Raw genomic sequence first — 15,776 nt, 5'->3', positions numbered from 1 at the left:
TTTTTGTTATGCCTCCTAAATGAAAAGTCATATCAGCATGGAGTTCTCACCTGAAAATTTCCTCTGGTTTCTAGTTGGTTTTAGATAAAAATTGTGCACATTTTACATACAGTATTGCCACCACAGTGGCCATCTGGAAAATTGTGTCACTGCTTACCTTAGACCGAAAGTCATATCAACATTAAATTTCACCAAAGATTTCTTAAGATGTCTAGTTGGTAGTAGATGAAAATGGTGCTGACCTGACATATAATATGGCCACCAAGGAAGCCAGCTTGTTGTTGCTGATCCTTCTAAATGCAACATTGTTTTGACCTGATGTTTTCACCAGAAGTTTAATTATGATCTCTGGTTTTTCTTAAATGAAGATGTGTTGCCTTAGGATTCCACTCATTAAGGTCATGGCAACAGCTCGGTAATTGAAAATTTCCATCACGCTTGCTTTCCATTGTGCAAGTTGAGAGCTGTTTGTGATTAAGGGATGCATCTTGGTATGTATTGTATTTCACATTGGGGTCAAGGTTAATGTCATGGTAATATAATGTTGAATTTTGCCATTACACTTTCCTTTACACTATATATTTTTAGAGCTATCTTAGATGAAGGGATGAAACTTGGTATAGCTATATATTATTATTGAAAGATGTGTCATGTACCACATTGGGTTTCCTATCTTTAATGTCAAGGTCATGGATCAATATTTTGCTTCAGTTACTTTTGTTTCATTGCTTTTATAATTTAACATCTTTTTACGATAAAGCTTAGTATATTTGTGTCTTGTCACTAGAAGATGTGTTGCTATGGTGGGGTCGTATTTTCAAAGTTAAGGTTATCATAACATTTCGATCTTTTAAAGTTTCTTTCATATCTGCTTTTCACCAGAAGAGCTGTTTGCGATATAGGCATGAACTATGGTTCACTTATCCTATTCAATTTGATGGCATCTTATGTATAATATTGAGTTTATCTTCAAGGTCAAGGTCACTAATCATTTTTCACCCCCAATCCCCCTTCTGCACTTTTTCTCTAATGCCCTTTTATGATAGAGTAAGGAAACAGCTATTTCTGTATAATGCTCTGTACTAAAAGTCATAATTAGATTTCCACATGGTGAATTTTTGACTTTGCAGTGGGGGGGGGCAACAATTCACAAAATTTGCTTGTTCAGCTATGGAATCATCTTCATCAATAAGGTACTGGGGAGCTAGAGATATATATACAAGTATGAGCAAATTGCCCACCATTCTACTAGTTGGACTTACCTTTACACAAGCCTTATTATCACAATGAAGCAAAAACCACTCATGATTGATAGATGACATTTTTTTAAAAACCAAAACCATATCAGCACAATTGATTAAATACCATTACTGGTAGATAAATGAAATTTAACATGTATATTTCTATTAATATGTTGATTACTCGGATTTTCAACTACATATTGCAATCTTTCAAATTTGTAAACATTGTTTTTGACTTCTTTGTTTGCATTGTACAGTGGGGGCATACACATTTTATAAACATAAATCAAGGCATAAAATGTTATATGTTTGTTTCTGGTTTGATGCTAAAATATGTCTGTCAGAATAAGATTCTTTTAGTAATTCTTTCCCTTCAGTTACTAATAGTGAAGCACAGAGAAAATACCTTGGTATTTCTCCTCAACATGAGGTTACATGATAGATATGCATGCTCTATATAATTACCAGAATAATATCCTTTTGTCTGATATAGCTTGTTACTTTCAAGCTGACCATGATTAGCAAGCAGCATGAAATGGTAGCTGTTATTGAATTATGCTTTCTAGTCATTCTCCAGTTGGCACTTAGAAATATTATGGGAAATAGTAAGCATGTAATAGGGCATGACATCTAATACTGTTACCTACAAACAAAATAAGGACTTTTCACAACATTAAATTTTGTTTGTTTCTTCAGTTCTTTTTTCTGGTAGGAAATTTGTTTAAGATCAACAAGCCGGGAAACTGGAGAAATAAAGTTAATGTTTTTTTTCTTCTTCCAATTTTCTGTTATCCATCCATCGATTTTCCATACTTTAGTGTTTGGGACAAATTCTGAAATTGTTTGATATCTCTAAATGTTTACACTTATTGGACTTGCAGTGTAGATGTAACTTTTGCACTTCACAATTCTTCAGTGCAATATCTGATGTTTTTGTCTGTTCATACTTGTATACTTTATTCATATGAACTTTCTTTAGATGAACTCTTCTATAAATCTTTCTCTCCTAAACTACATTTTGATGTAGATTTCTTGTTAGTTTCTCAAGCTAGTCTGTTATGCGTTACAACCTGTATTATATAAAAGTGTTATAAGCTGTTATTTAACTCTGCAATCACTCACACTACCAACAGCCAAGGCCCAACCTTTGGTCCAAGGCTAGGAGATAAGAGGGTCCTGAGTAAGATTCATTGATAAATTGTATATTGTTTGATACACAGACTTCTTTGGTTGCCAGATTAATTACACAGCTTGAGCTATTAAGATGTATACTAGAATAATGAGATACATTGGTTTTATCAGCAATGAACAAAGATTACTTTCACAAAGAAATATGCTAATCGATCAGATTCCACTCAGGTTGTTAAACTTGCTAGCTAGTTTCACAAGTAGTTTTGTGGTATTAAATAATAATCTTAATAATGATGATAATTTTTTGTGAAAAAAAAGGATGCCTCAAATTAGTATATGCTATTCTTTGTTGAAGTCCTCATCTGTTTTATTTATGTAACAAAATGCACATACAGCATACACACAACTAAGTTGTGAAATTGTTGTAAAGTAAAACAAAAAGGAAAAGGTATACTGTTTTTAAAAAATTACGTTTTTATTGTGCTAAACATATACACTTTTTCAGGGTTCCGTGTATGAGAAGACACAAGCTCACAGGGAAATAAACCCCAAATCCAGAGATGAATTTTGGGCCAGGACAGAGGTTTGTACATGTCTACAGTCAGAGTCATTAGGGTTCCAATTGATGTTTTGATGAATTTCTAGCCATACTGGTCATAAACCAGTACAGCTTATGGAACGGCCTGTTTTCCATAATTCATTTCCATGAATACGTAAGCACAAGCTTATTATTGCTACTGCTTCTAAACTATGGATTGCCATGAAACCTGACACACACATTCATCACGAGGTTTAGTTGGACGTAAATGAAAATTATGTTGCTCAGACATACAGTAAGACTGCCACAGCAGCCATCTTGAAAATCTTATTATCACTACTTCCACTGAATGGATATTGACTATTCACTAAAAGACTGCTTTTCAGGTCCAGTTGGACCAAAATGAAAATAGTGCCGATTTTTTGTCCAATTTGGCAGCCAATTTGAAAATTATTACTACTACTCCAGAATGGAAAGTTATATCAACATAGGCTTTTAACAAGAAGAATAATTTTAATGCCTAGTTTGTCCCAAATGAAAATAGTTCAACTCAGACATACAGATATGACCTCCACAGAGGCTGTGTTTAAAATCTTTGTTATTGCTAGTTCTGAATGGATAGTCATATCAACATGAGGTTTACACTGAGACTTTTTATGATGTGTAGTTGATCCTATATAAATCTGCCACCACAGTAACCATCTTGAAAACCTTGTCACTGTTTCATCTAATAGAAAGGTCATATGGACATTGAGTTTTCACCAGAAGACTTCTGATGAAATATAGTTGGTCCTAAATAGTTGTATCAATTGAAAATGGTGCAGAATTAATGTCCAGATTTGCCACCATGGAAGCCATCTTGAAAATCTTGTTATTGCTCCTCATTGATGGAAGGTCATATGAACATGGTTTTTACAACAGAAGACTAATTATGATATCTACTTGGTCCTGAACAAAAATGGTGCTGATCAGACCTCAGAAATTGCCACACTGTTATATATATTGAAATTCATGACTCAGCTTCTAAATTTATGGAAATTCATATTGACATGGGGTTTTAACTGAAAGATTTTTTATGATGTCTAGCTGGTCCTGAATGAAAATGATGGCCATCTAGCATCTGATATTGCTACCAATATACTCTATCTTGAAAAACTTATTACTACTCCTCCAGAATATGATGTTCATATCAACACAGGGTTTTCACCAAAAGACTTCTTATGATATCTAGTTGGTCCTAAATGAAAATTGTTGCCCCCTCGCCAACAACCAATTTGATTGCCAGAATGAATATATATTGAAATTTTGACCATATGCATCATCATGAAGTGGCTGAGACTGTTGATAAGAATGCGCATCATGATCTCATCCAACTTTGTACATGTCTGCCATAAGGCAGAATATATTATGTTGGGATTTTGTCCATCTGTCTGTCTGTTATCAGTTTGGTATCTGCACCATAACATGAGCTGTCCTTTCCTCTACAGTTTCTAAACTTTGTACATGGCTTGCACTTGAGGTGAGCAAGAACTCAGTTAGTTTCAGGCTCAAAAGCTCAAAGTTATAGTCGCTGTACGTGAAAGAACAAAAATAGCTTCCACATAATAACTTATGTTGTTGACCACATACAGTAATAAACCTGGGTAATGAAGATTCCATATTGATTAAGTTCAGAGGTCAAGGTCACTGTCTGAATAAAGAAAATGGTTTCCGTACAATGACATTAATTCTACATCACATATATGAATCAAACTTTGAAGTTGAGATACAATAGAAACCTGTTTATTTTGGATTCATTGTGGCTGAAGAAAGAGGACAGTTTATGCACAATAACTAAAGTTCACTGTCTTCTACAGTTACCAAAGTTTGTAGATGGCTTGCACCTGGGGTAAGGAAGAACTTTATCTGTATTGGGGTCAAAAGCTAAAAAGTCAAGGTCACTGTTACAGAAAGAGGAAAAATGGTTTCTGCACAATAAGATTAGTTCTAGATCACATACCTGGACAATACTTTATGGACAATCTGCAGATTGGGTGAGAAAGAAGTCTGTCAGTTTTTGGGAAAAGGTCCAAGGTTAAAGCCATTGGGACAGAGAAGAAAAATGGTTGATGCATAATAACATCTATTGCATTTTTGAAGCCTATCTAATATAGGTCAAAAGGCCAAAGTTCAAGGTTCCTGTTACTGACAGAAAACCCTGTCTTGTGCATAATAACTTTAGATCATGCACCATGATTAAAGTTTGTGGAGGGCTTGTGCTTAAGTCTATGGAAGAGGCCAATTGATTTTGGGGTCCAAGTTCAGGGTCATTATGGCTAAAAGAAAGATGGATTTTACAAAATAACTTGTATTCCAGAATGAGTTCCTTGATTCAACCCTAGCACTTTTTTCTCCTCAGGGTAAAAAATATAAAATTTGAAAAACAATTGAAAAAAAATGTCTCTAAAATTGATTGTGCATCTAAATGACACAGCTTTGTCCAGTACTTGAAATGCTTAGTACAACTACTCATTATAATATATATAATGTTATAATAAACTAAAACAAAACCCACCTACCTACCCAAATTTTAAAACTGGTTCAATAGGAAGCACATATTTTTGGGGGCCTTAAATATAGGGTGGGCATATAATGTTCATTTATGGTACTCTTACTACATTGTGGCATCATTCAACTCACTGGATACGTTATATATATGCCATTCAAGGTAGCTTTGTTTGTAGAACATTGGAATCATAATACAAGGGTTGCAAGTTTGATATTGGCCATAATGGGAACCTCTCTGTTTTCTTGGGAAAGACACATGGTTCCAGTTCCAATGATATAGCCAACACATCAGTGAAAGCGAAGTGGGAGCTAAGTGCCCTTCCCTAGGAAACATCAAGGGCTGGTCCATGTGGGTATCAAACCCATGATCCTTGGATTATAAGTTCAGCATTCTGCCAACTGGGCTACTGCAGGAATCATGATATTCTGATTGCTCTATTGTATTTTTTCTTGAAAGTTGACTTGTAGGATAAATATTTACATTGAGAATGGTAACCATGACCAGCCATCTTAGCATGTGTGTGTCAGGTCCATTTCTTTGTATTTTCACTTTCCCAATATTTGGAAGACTTTAGGTTTTTTTCAGTGATATTCGGATGAGCTGGAAAAAAATCCCTATCCGCCGTGTTAGCCAAACATTTTGACAATTCAAGCTAATGTCATTTCATTAATTTTATTTCAGAACATTTTTTGAAATCCACATTGTAATTAAAGATTCAAGAAATCATACTTATCCAGTTAGATGATGCCACATGAATATGACAGGTCATCAATAACTAAAACTGATATTCTTGTGATGAGGACAACGTGGCATGCTATGATCCATGGCAAATTGTCTTTTCATATATCAATATTCATATTTGAATTGTTCACATTTGACAAGATATCTATTCCATTGTAAGCAGTTTTACAAATTCCTGTTTAGATCAGTTAATTAGTCTAATTGTAAATCAGTGGCAAATAAAGCCACGTTATCTTTGTCATCCATACAGGTCTCCGAAACAGTGGAATTAGTCACATATCATCACATTGCAAGTAAATGCAAAATCTCATTCCTTGGTTCATCTAAGAAGAGAGTGACTTTCTCTTCATCCTAGGCAGTAAAACATATGAAATCTGGTGGTTCAGAGTGAAGTTTTGCTCCACATGAACCTTTGCATGAGTCTGGATCATAGTCAGCTTTTGATCCATCCAAATATCAGAACTAGAAATCAATTCCAAGATATTTTAATGATCATATGAGTTTTGGACTATATGTCTTTTCTAAATATAACTTTGCATTCCACGTAAATTTTCATCTGCCATCTTGCTTGAGTTGTTTTCATATTCCATCATCAAAAGACTTAAAGAATTTATTTTTCTAATATAATCGTTCTAATCTGTGATATATAGCATGTTAAAAACACATACTTTCTACCAAAGTGTTAGTAGTTTTTATATGATTTATTCCTTGCTCCTCCTTTAGAAAATAATAAATACTTACTTTGGATCAGAAAATATATTTGATATGGTCATTGAGTTGGGAAAAAGTTACTTGATTATAGTTAAAGGACTATATTGAATAAGGGCCATTTTCATCCTGCTCCCTCTCCAAGTATCTTTATATGATGTATACTGTATGTATGAGATGGTTAACATTTATTTGTAACATCATTTTTGAGTGCCAGTTGCCATGATTATGGGGTGTTAAATTTTTTTATAGAAAATACCCAGTACATGAAAAGTAGTTCTATTTTCCATTTACTTCTCATAGATACTGATTTATTATGAACTTATCACTCGATTCAAAATTGTAATATGCAGTTTTATTATTTGGCAGGGGGTATAGAGCTCAGTGAATAAGGTTTAGTTATAAAAATTTCCAAAATAGTCTTTTGTAGTAAAAAAAAGAATATCTAACTTATATGTCAATGAAAAATGGTGTGAAATTACATCAGCAAAGAAAGATACTTATATGTCAGTGGAAAATGGTATGAAATTACACCAACAAAAAGATACTTATATGTCAATGGAAAATGGTGTGAAATTACATCAACAAAAAGATACTTATATGTCAATGGAAAATGGTGTGAAATTACATCAACAAAAAGATACTTATATGTCAGTGGAAAATGGTGTGAAATTGCATCAACAAAAAGATACTTATATGTCAATGGAAAATGGTGTGAAATTACATCAACAAAAAGATACTTATATGTCAGTGGAAAATGGTGTGAAATTGCATCAACAAAAAGATACTTATATGTCAATGGAAAATGGTGTGAAATTACATCAACAAAAAGATACTTATATGTCAATGGAAAATGGTGTGAAATTACATCAACAAAAAGATACTTATATGTCAATGGAAAATGGTGTGAAATTACATCAACAAAAAGATACTTATATGTCAGTGGAAAATGGTGTGAAATTGCATCAACAAAAAGATACTTATATGTCAATGGAAAATGGTGTGAAATTACATCAACAAAAAGATACTTATATGTCAATGGAAAATGGTGTGAAATTACATCAACAAAAAGATACTTATATGTCAGTGGAAAATGGTGTGAAATTGCATCAACAAAAAGATACTTATATGTCAATGGAAAATGGTGTGAAATTACATCAACAAAAAGATACTTATATGTCAATGGAAAATGGTGTGAAATTACATCAACAAAAAGATACTTATATGTCAATGGAAAATGGTGTGAAATTACATCAACAAAAAGAAACTTATGTCAATGGAAAATGGTGTGAAATTACATCAACAAAAAGATACTTATATGTCAATGGAAAATGGTGTGAAATTACATCAGCAAAAAAAGATACTTATATGTCAGTGGAAAATGGTATGAAATTACATCAACAAAAAAGATACTTATATGTCAGTGCAAAATGGTGTGAAATTACATCAACAAAAAGATACTTATATGTCAATGGAAAATGGTGTGAAATTACATCAACAAAAAAAGCTACTCTATCTTAAAATGAAAACTGTTCCTAATTGAAACATTGTTTAATATTGTTCAATGATATGATTTTAATTGAGGCATTAACAGGGTCCTTTTAGTTCACTTCTTCACTGAATATATTGGTTTGTTACCTTCACTATACAGGACAAGTGTTCTATCTGTGTTTGTCATTTCTATCCTTATAATTTCATGGTATACACGCATACATGCATATGCACACACAATATTGTGTCAGTCATTTGAAGATAATTATTGTCAGTACCTCAACTTACATAACCCTTGAGATTGACTCTTGTCAAAATAAAAAAATTATTTGTCTGCACATTAATGCAAATGCCAAGCTATATTTAATGTTTGTTGTAACAAGATTATTATTCATCGAATTGTTTTCTTGAACTTGGATTTGAACCCTATTTGGTTCCTTAGACTTTTAAATCATCCTTCTTGCACTTTCAGCAATTGTGGATCCATGTTGACCATTGGTTGTTAAAATTTATATAATAATGCATAAGCAATTTGAAGGAAGTCCCCAATATGAGGAACAAGTATATATGACAGTACTTTGTCAAAAAACGTCCACTGGTTCATTATCACATTAACACTCTGCTCATCATACTTCTGTCAGCAGTCTAGAAGTATTGGCATCTTCTGTTGAATGGTGCCTTTTTCCTGTTTGAAGAAAAACTGGCATTTCAGATTTAAATCCCTGTTCCTGTAAGAAATCCATAGAGTCACAGAACCCCCTTTCTAAAATAAAAACGTAAAAGAGAGATAACAAGGACTGCCTTGTTGCGTCCAGGAGTAAATATTTCCCTTGCAGTTGGGGTGGTGTGCACATATGAGAACTCATCATGTGTGATGTTTGAAAACCCAGGTGTTGCCCAACAAAGTAGACCATAAGTGACTCCTGCATTGTTTGAAATGTGTGTTGCATTTGTGATGTTGTTAGATGGAAAATTGTGGATTACATGGTGTTTGGAAGTCCTACCCACAGCTTTGTAAGAAAATCGCAGAGGCATGTCAGTGGAGATCTTACATATGTCTGTAGTTTTTGTAATGACTAAATTGTAGTGATGATCTATAGCTGGATTTTGCATGTGTGCATAGCGTTTATTTTAAGATGTTACAAACATAAAGCTGCATAGGATCTATAAATAGATGTTTACGTACAGTTTGACAGTTACTAAAAATAAAATTATTAGTAAATATGTTTACAAGTTGTTGTTTTTTTCCATTGGATAGGATGGTCAGGTGGTATCTTTGATAAATTCAGTTGATTCCCATCGGATGGCTTAAATCATGCGAGTTCTTTGATTTTGGAAATTTGCAATTGGGTGCATAGGTAGTAGTGATAATGTGTGTTTTAGCCTATTTCACTGTACATAAGGGCTAAGACTGGGCAGTTTTCTTATTTGTATTTCTTCTGTTCTTGTTGTAGCGTCAAGTCTGCAGATATATTTTATTCCATATTTAAATATTATTTAGGAGGAAAGATGTTCCTTTAGAATATTCAGTGAAAATAGACAATGATTATTGCATTATAATAATTTTATGCAACACTTGTGAATTGTTCCAAGTAGTTCAGGATGCCGCCATTTTGATATGTCTGAAATGTTGGCGGACCAGTTCATTCTTGGATCTGAAATTTAAATGGAACATTTTATTCTTTTAGACTTTAATGGAACTTTTTTCAGGATTAGTTTGGATTAAATTCATAATACCGTAAGTTCCTGTTTAATTTTCATTTTATAACATTGATAATTAAATTGTTAAGTTTTACAAATCTTGTTGGTTTTGCTTCTTTCTGTTACTTAGTTTGTGACCATAGATTTGTAATTCAGGTGTATTACACAGTGCGTTAAAAAAATTGATTCCTTTTCAAGTCAGTGAGGTGAAAATAGTTATCATCAGATAAGGAAGAAGGAACATCAAAGTTAAGATATGATTTTGGTCTAATTAGCTCATGCACATTTTGTAAAAGTGAGACAATATCTAAAGTGCGACAATATTTGTTCTTGAAAATTGTTTAAACTCTTTTGTTGCATTGATAGACTGCAGGGCTTCATTAGTGAAGTAGGAGCTTTCCAAATGGAATTTGCAACATCAACGACGTGAATTTATAAATGATACCACACTCTCCAAAAGACTGGGTAATGGCACAGATTGGGACATTAACAAGATGATTTTGTTGCCCATGTGGTATTTTACATACAACACAATGTCTGTGAGATCTTGGTGTTGATGGAATTTTTAAGCTGAATTGATTGTGGGCTTTTTATGGCAGCATTTGAAGTGTTTTGTAGCATGAAATCTGGATCAGGTTCATAACTAGATGGACTCAGGACTTGCATTGTTCTGTAATATTTTCTATGACAGCTGGATGGACTTGGGACTTGCATTGTTCTGTAATATTTTCTATGGCAACTGGATGGACTTGGGACTTGCATTGTTCTGTAATATTTTCTATGGCAACTGGAACAAACATCTTATGTTACAGCCTTTGCAATAAGTCCTCTTTTTGTGGCACTCTTGTAAGTATTGTTCTTCTAGCCTCTGAAGCAGCAGGAAAATTGAAATGCTTTAGGTGTTTCAGTTTGTTTAAGAAATAAATTGAATATTTTGATTGTATACCATTCACCAAACTGTGATATCTGACATGAAGTCTTATATAACATTTATTTATGGTTACTTTTCATATTTTTGCAAGTATTCACTTTGACAGTCATATTTAGTCTGTAATGATACTCAAAAACTGTGACTTCCACCCGGTCAGTTCTTCAAGGGATAAAACCTGAAACAGATCTTATGAACAGTTTTTAAAAAGAAACAACTTGGCTTATTATGTATTAATTATCATACTAATTGTTTTATATAATAAATTATTGCATCATCCATTATGCCATATAACAGATGCCAACATTTTGTACTTCAAAGTCACTTTGGTCTGAATACATTTTATGCTTTATATGTTTTATGGTAAATAAGATTCCCCCCCCATTTGTTTTCCCCCCAAAAAATAGGTGGCCTTTCTTTTAATATTTTTACTCCTGCTGTTATTATTTATTATTATTATTATTGGTAGCAGTAATATATTCAAGTATGTTGTCCTTTGAATAAAAAATTTCAGTAATAGTTAGAACAAATTTTGATTTAGTAAGCAAGTTGAAATTTATGTTAGTCTGAAACTGGGTTTTCTTGATGTGGACATGTGCACAGGAAAAATGTGATATAAATTCAGTCTTAAAAATTGAATATAAATAAACATGTATAAAAATTATACTATATAATTATTTAAAAATAATCTCTTCACAACGCAGGTTCCACTACAATCATTATCTGATGCAAAGATATTTGGTCACTCTCCTATAATTTCCTTTTAGATAAATACCATACCCATAAAAATGTTACTTTTCAGGACATAAAAATAAGACGCTTTGCAAATTGTTGATGTCCGTATAAATTAATTCATACAGTTTTATTTGCAATATTGTGCATTATTTTCTGTTGATTGTGAAAACTGAGTAGTTAATAAAACTTGTTTCAAACCTGTAAATGGACAACTCTGGATATCAGTAGTGACATTAAATTCAAAAGGAAGAAAAGAAAAACAGTTGTTGATGGTTGGATTCAAGCCCGGTGCATCAGTATGGTATATCAACGCTCTACCATTCTGAGGTATGAATGCCAACAATCACCAGCCCATATAATGTATCATTTAGATAACACAGTTCTTCCAAGTGGATTTTTACTGATGATCCTTTGTTGTTTGCTCAAGTTATGGTCTAGTTTAAAAGAATTAATATTGTTACAATGTGTACAAAGACCATGTTAATAAAATTAAATGAAATGTACAATAGGTTGTAACTTTTCTCTCCATCTGAAAAACGACAGCTTCATTTGTAGATTATATGTATGGAAATGCAATATGGTAGTGAGTACAGTACACATATTAATTAAAAGGTTAATTATTGTAATAGAAATAAACAAAAACATTAATACTTTTATTTTTTATATAAAAGAAATAATAGATATACGTACAATATTATTTACAGCATACTTTTGCAAAAAATTGGAAACATAAAAATGAAGTTCCAGGTAATGTTTACTCTTCTCAGTCTTTGTTTACTTTTGGTTCTAAATAACCTGTTAGCACCTTGTCAAAAAATTGTATGCCTAAGGCAGTTTAGAAATAATAAAGAAGGAATGAAATGATGAATAACATTGCTTTTGAAATATCTGATCTGCTGCTTTCCTGGAATTTGTAGTATAACAGTGGAAGAAACAATATAACGCACTGTAGGAAGCAATACATAGGTAGCTACTGTGCAGTGGGTAAAATATTACAGTGCTATCTAGACAGTTGAATTAATTTTTTTGGTAGTTTTCATTAATCAGTGCAACTGTGCTCCACTAAGTTAATATGAAGGGAAAAAATTGTCATAAGAAATACTCATCAGTGGAAGTTGCTTCTTGGAGCCTCCAAGCCTGCACTCAGATCTTCGAGTTTCAAGTTGCTCATACGGAGCATTTTGTGAAAAATTTCTCACACCAGCCCTTGTTCAGTGGTCATGTTTTGGTATGAAAATAATTTTATAAGCATATTTAATGCAGAAGAGTGTGTTTTGTATATTGAATAATACAGTGAGACAAATAGTCATGAAATTTATAAGTATCTTTCTCCCCATAAAAATGGCAGTAGAAAATGGCCTTTTCTCTATATAGTCCATTGCAATAATTTGTTTTTTGTTGTTGTTTAGAATTGGTTTGGATTAGCTGGAGTTAACAGTTTTCACTTTTATTTTGGACATGCTTTCAGATGAGATTGATGTTGATTTTTTCAGGCATAATAATAATAATTCAGAAACCTTCAATCATACATATGCTTCATATCCTGACCAATGGCACAGTGTCTTTCTAGATACATAATTTTAAAACTTATCAATTTTCCAGGTAAAATAGATGACATTAATGTTAGGATATAAACACTACTGCCTCTTGATTCCAGTGATTTCAGAAAGACAAGCATTTGATCTTTCATTTTTCATGTATATATATATATATATATATATATATATATATATATATATATATATATATCATATAGATAAAGGGAAGAAACTCTTGCCAGCTACATACCTTCCAGCCTTGCTAGATGGTGCTTGTTTAATCTTTTAAACTGTGCCTTCCTTCCAACCTGGTGATAGGAAATAAGTTTTCTAACTGGAATGTGCTGCCTACCTTCCTTCCATTCTATGGTATGCAGAACATTATGGGGATCAGGATAACTGCAGACCATTTGACCTTCTAGATGAATGCTGAACCTTCCTTCCTGCCTGCCTTCCAAACATTCTATGTGTTTTCCATAAAGTTTTCCTGGACAGGTTTAATAGACATAATCAGTTGCCCGACCTCCAGTACAAATAGAAGCCCAACATTACTGGATTAACTGATAAGGATGTAGTGTCCTGCTGTGAAGGTGTGGTTACTTCCATGCCACTTGGCATGTTGTATGCAGATGTGGAAATGTTTGTAGATGAGGACAAAACCCACCCACCTCTCCAGTGGGGAAGACCCTAATCTGATGATTTATTCTCATCCCACCATGAAGAGGCTGGAAATAAGTTTTAGATCTGTAGTGGAAGAAATCTTAATGCCCTCAGTATGCCTACATCCATCTGCAAGCTACAGCTATAAAGGGAGTGCTTTGGTTGATGCAGAAGATGTGGAAGAAGTCTGGCATTTTGTCGTCTTCTACACTTTACAAAAATTGCTGAAATTTCCAGCAGTCTTTCAGACAAAATCTATAACTAGGTGAATTCATGAACCTTCGTTTCAGAGAGCCTGTTACCAGTATCATATAACACACTGATACCACACACTCAGATATGTACAGCACTAATGTTCTGAGTGTTGACAAGAATATTGTGACAGTACATACATCAAACACACTGTTGAAAATAGTCAAGTGCAAAGTATTTTAGGAAAGCTCAAAACTAGTGCAGAATATGGTGATATCATTGGTGGCAATTTTTGACATAACCAAAAAGCAGAGAACAGTCATGTATGGGAGTCCATAGCCTTGTTAGGCTTTGTTATCATTGCTCATCATCTCAATGCTTTTGTTCGGGGTCATTCATCACCTTTATATCCCATCAATCTCTGCCACAAAGGAGACTTGTTTGGAGACAGAGGGATCAAGAACAGTACCACTCTCAACAGCAGCAATCAACAAGGCTAGTAATAGCAGCAAACATTTCAGCCTAGGATGCAGGTTAATAAGGGAGAAAGAAAACAAAGTGTCTCTATCACCAAGACTCAAAAGAATCACCAATGATTCAATAACATAACTGACTATGAGGAGTACCATTTGGTACCAGTACTGCCTGGATGAACTGTTTCCAAACAACTACTTGGGTGATCCAAGTTGTATTTGAGGGGTTGTGGATTTTGTTTTGTTTATCCATCTCCCTCCTTTCTCATATTCCAATACTAAGATGTACATTCCAACAAAATGAAGATTTTAATGGAGGAAATTGAGGTTTTACTCTCCAAATGGATGGTAAAGAGATATTAAAGGCTTTTCCTTGTACCACAAACTAATAGCAGACTGAGGATAGACCTCAGCCAGCCAAACAAATTTCTACAAGTACCAAATTCAAGATAGAAACATTGAGATTAGCATACTTTTCCGTTAAAAGGGATGAGTTCTTGATGAGGCTTGGTCAGACCAATGCATACATTAATGCTGAGCCATCCATCTTCACACATATTCCTTCAATGTACATTCAGAGAAGCAATTTGCCAATTTCATTATCTTCTTTTTGGACTAAATCTCGGCCCATGAACATTTACAGAAATAATAAACTGCATTGTCTCCTTCTTTAGGTTATCCTCATCGATAACATCCTTTAGAAACACAGGACATGATCCTATCCCAAGATGCTGTCCATCTGAATTTCTCAAACAGGAAGTTGGTTTCAATGAAGGAGTTTCTGCAACTCCTCATTTTACTAAATGCAGCACTTTGTTGGCATTAATGTGCATCCTATGCAGATGTAATTGGCCGCTTAGTAGCTCCCTTTTTCCAGTTGTCTAGATCAGCAAATCTTGGCTAATTTAAAATAGTTCCTGCATCAGTGGCAGGACAAGCATTTGTTCTCAACAGGAATTTCATTGGAGAAACCTTAACCATACATCATGATCTTGTAAAAATGACACTTTGTCCAGGCAGTGACTTATCTATTGTACCACAGTAGGCAACAACTGGAAGAAGCTGTTCATAGATCTTTTTGAAGTTAAGGTTGTAAATAACTGCTTTTCATTTGTAGCATGAATAAATGTTGGGAAAGTGATTCTTGTTAT

At 33.6% G+C, this 15,776-nt stretch overlaps 1 protein-coding gene across 2 annotated transcripts in view; it reads left to right on the top strand.

The window, feature by feature from the left end:
• LOC149795435 (drebrin-like protein) overlaps window positions 1-15,776 on the top strand; it is an 88,411-nt gene that overhangs the window by 28,647 nt on the left and 43,988 nt on the right. For both annotated transcript variants that reach the window (XM_089965224.1, XM_089965223.1), the window contains exon 6: window positions 2,878-2,955. In XM_089965224.1, coding sequence (XP_089821350.1) covers window positions 2,878-2,955 — 78 coding nt within the window. The remainder of the gene's footprint in view (window positions 1-2,877; window positions 2,956-15,776) is intronic.

Source organism: Sinohyriopsis cumingii, chromosome 7, assembly GCF_028554795.1.
Source record: "Sinohyriopsis cumingii isolate HCF-2022 chromosome 7, ASM2855479v2, whole genome shotgun sequence".
Classification (NCBI taxonomy): Eukaryota; Metazoa; Mollusca; class Bivalvia; order Unionida; family Unionidae; genus Sinohyriopsis; species Sinohyriopsis cumingii.
This window is presented reverse-complemented; position numbering and strand designations above follow the sequence as displayed.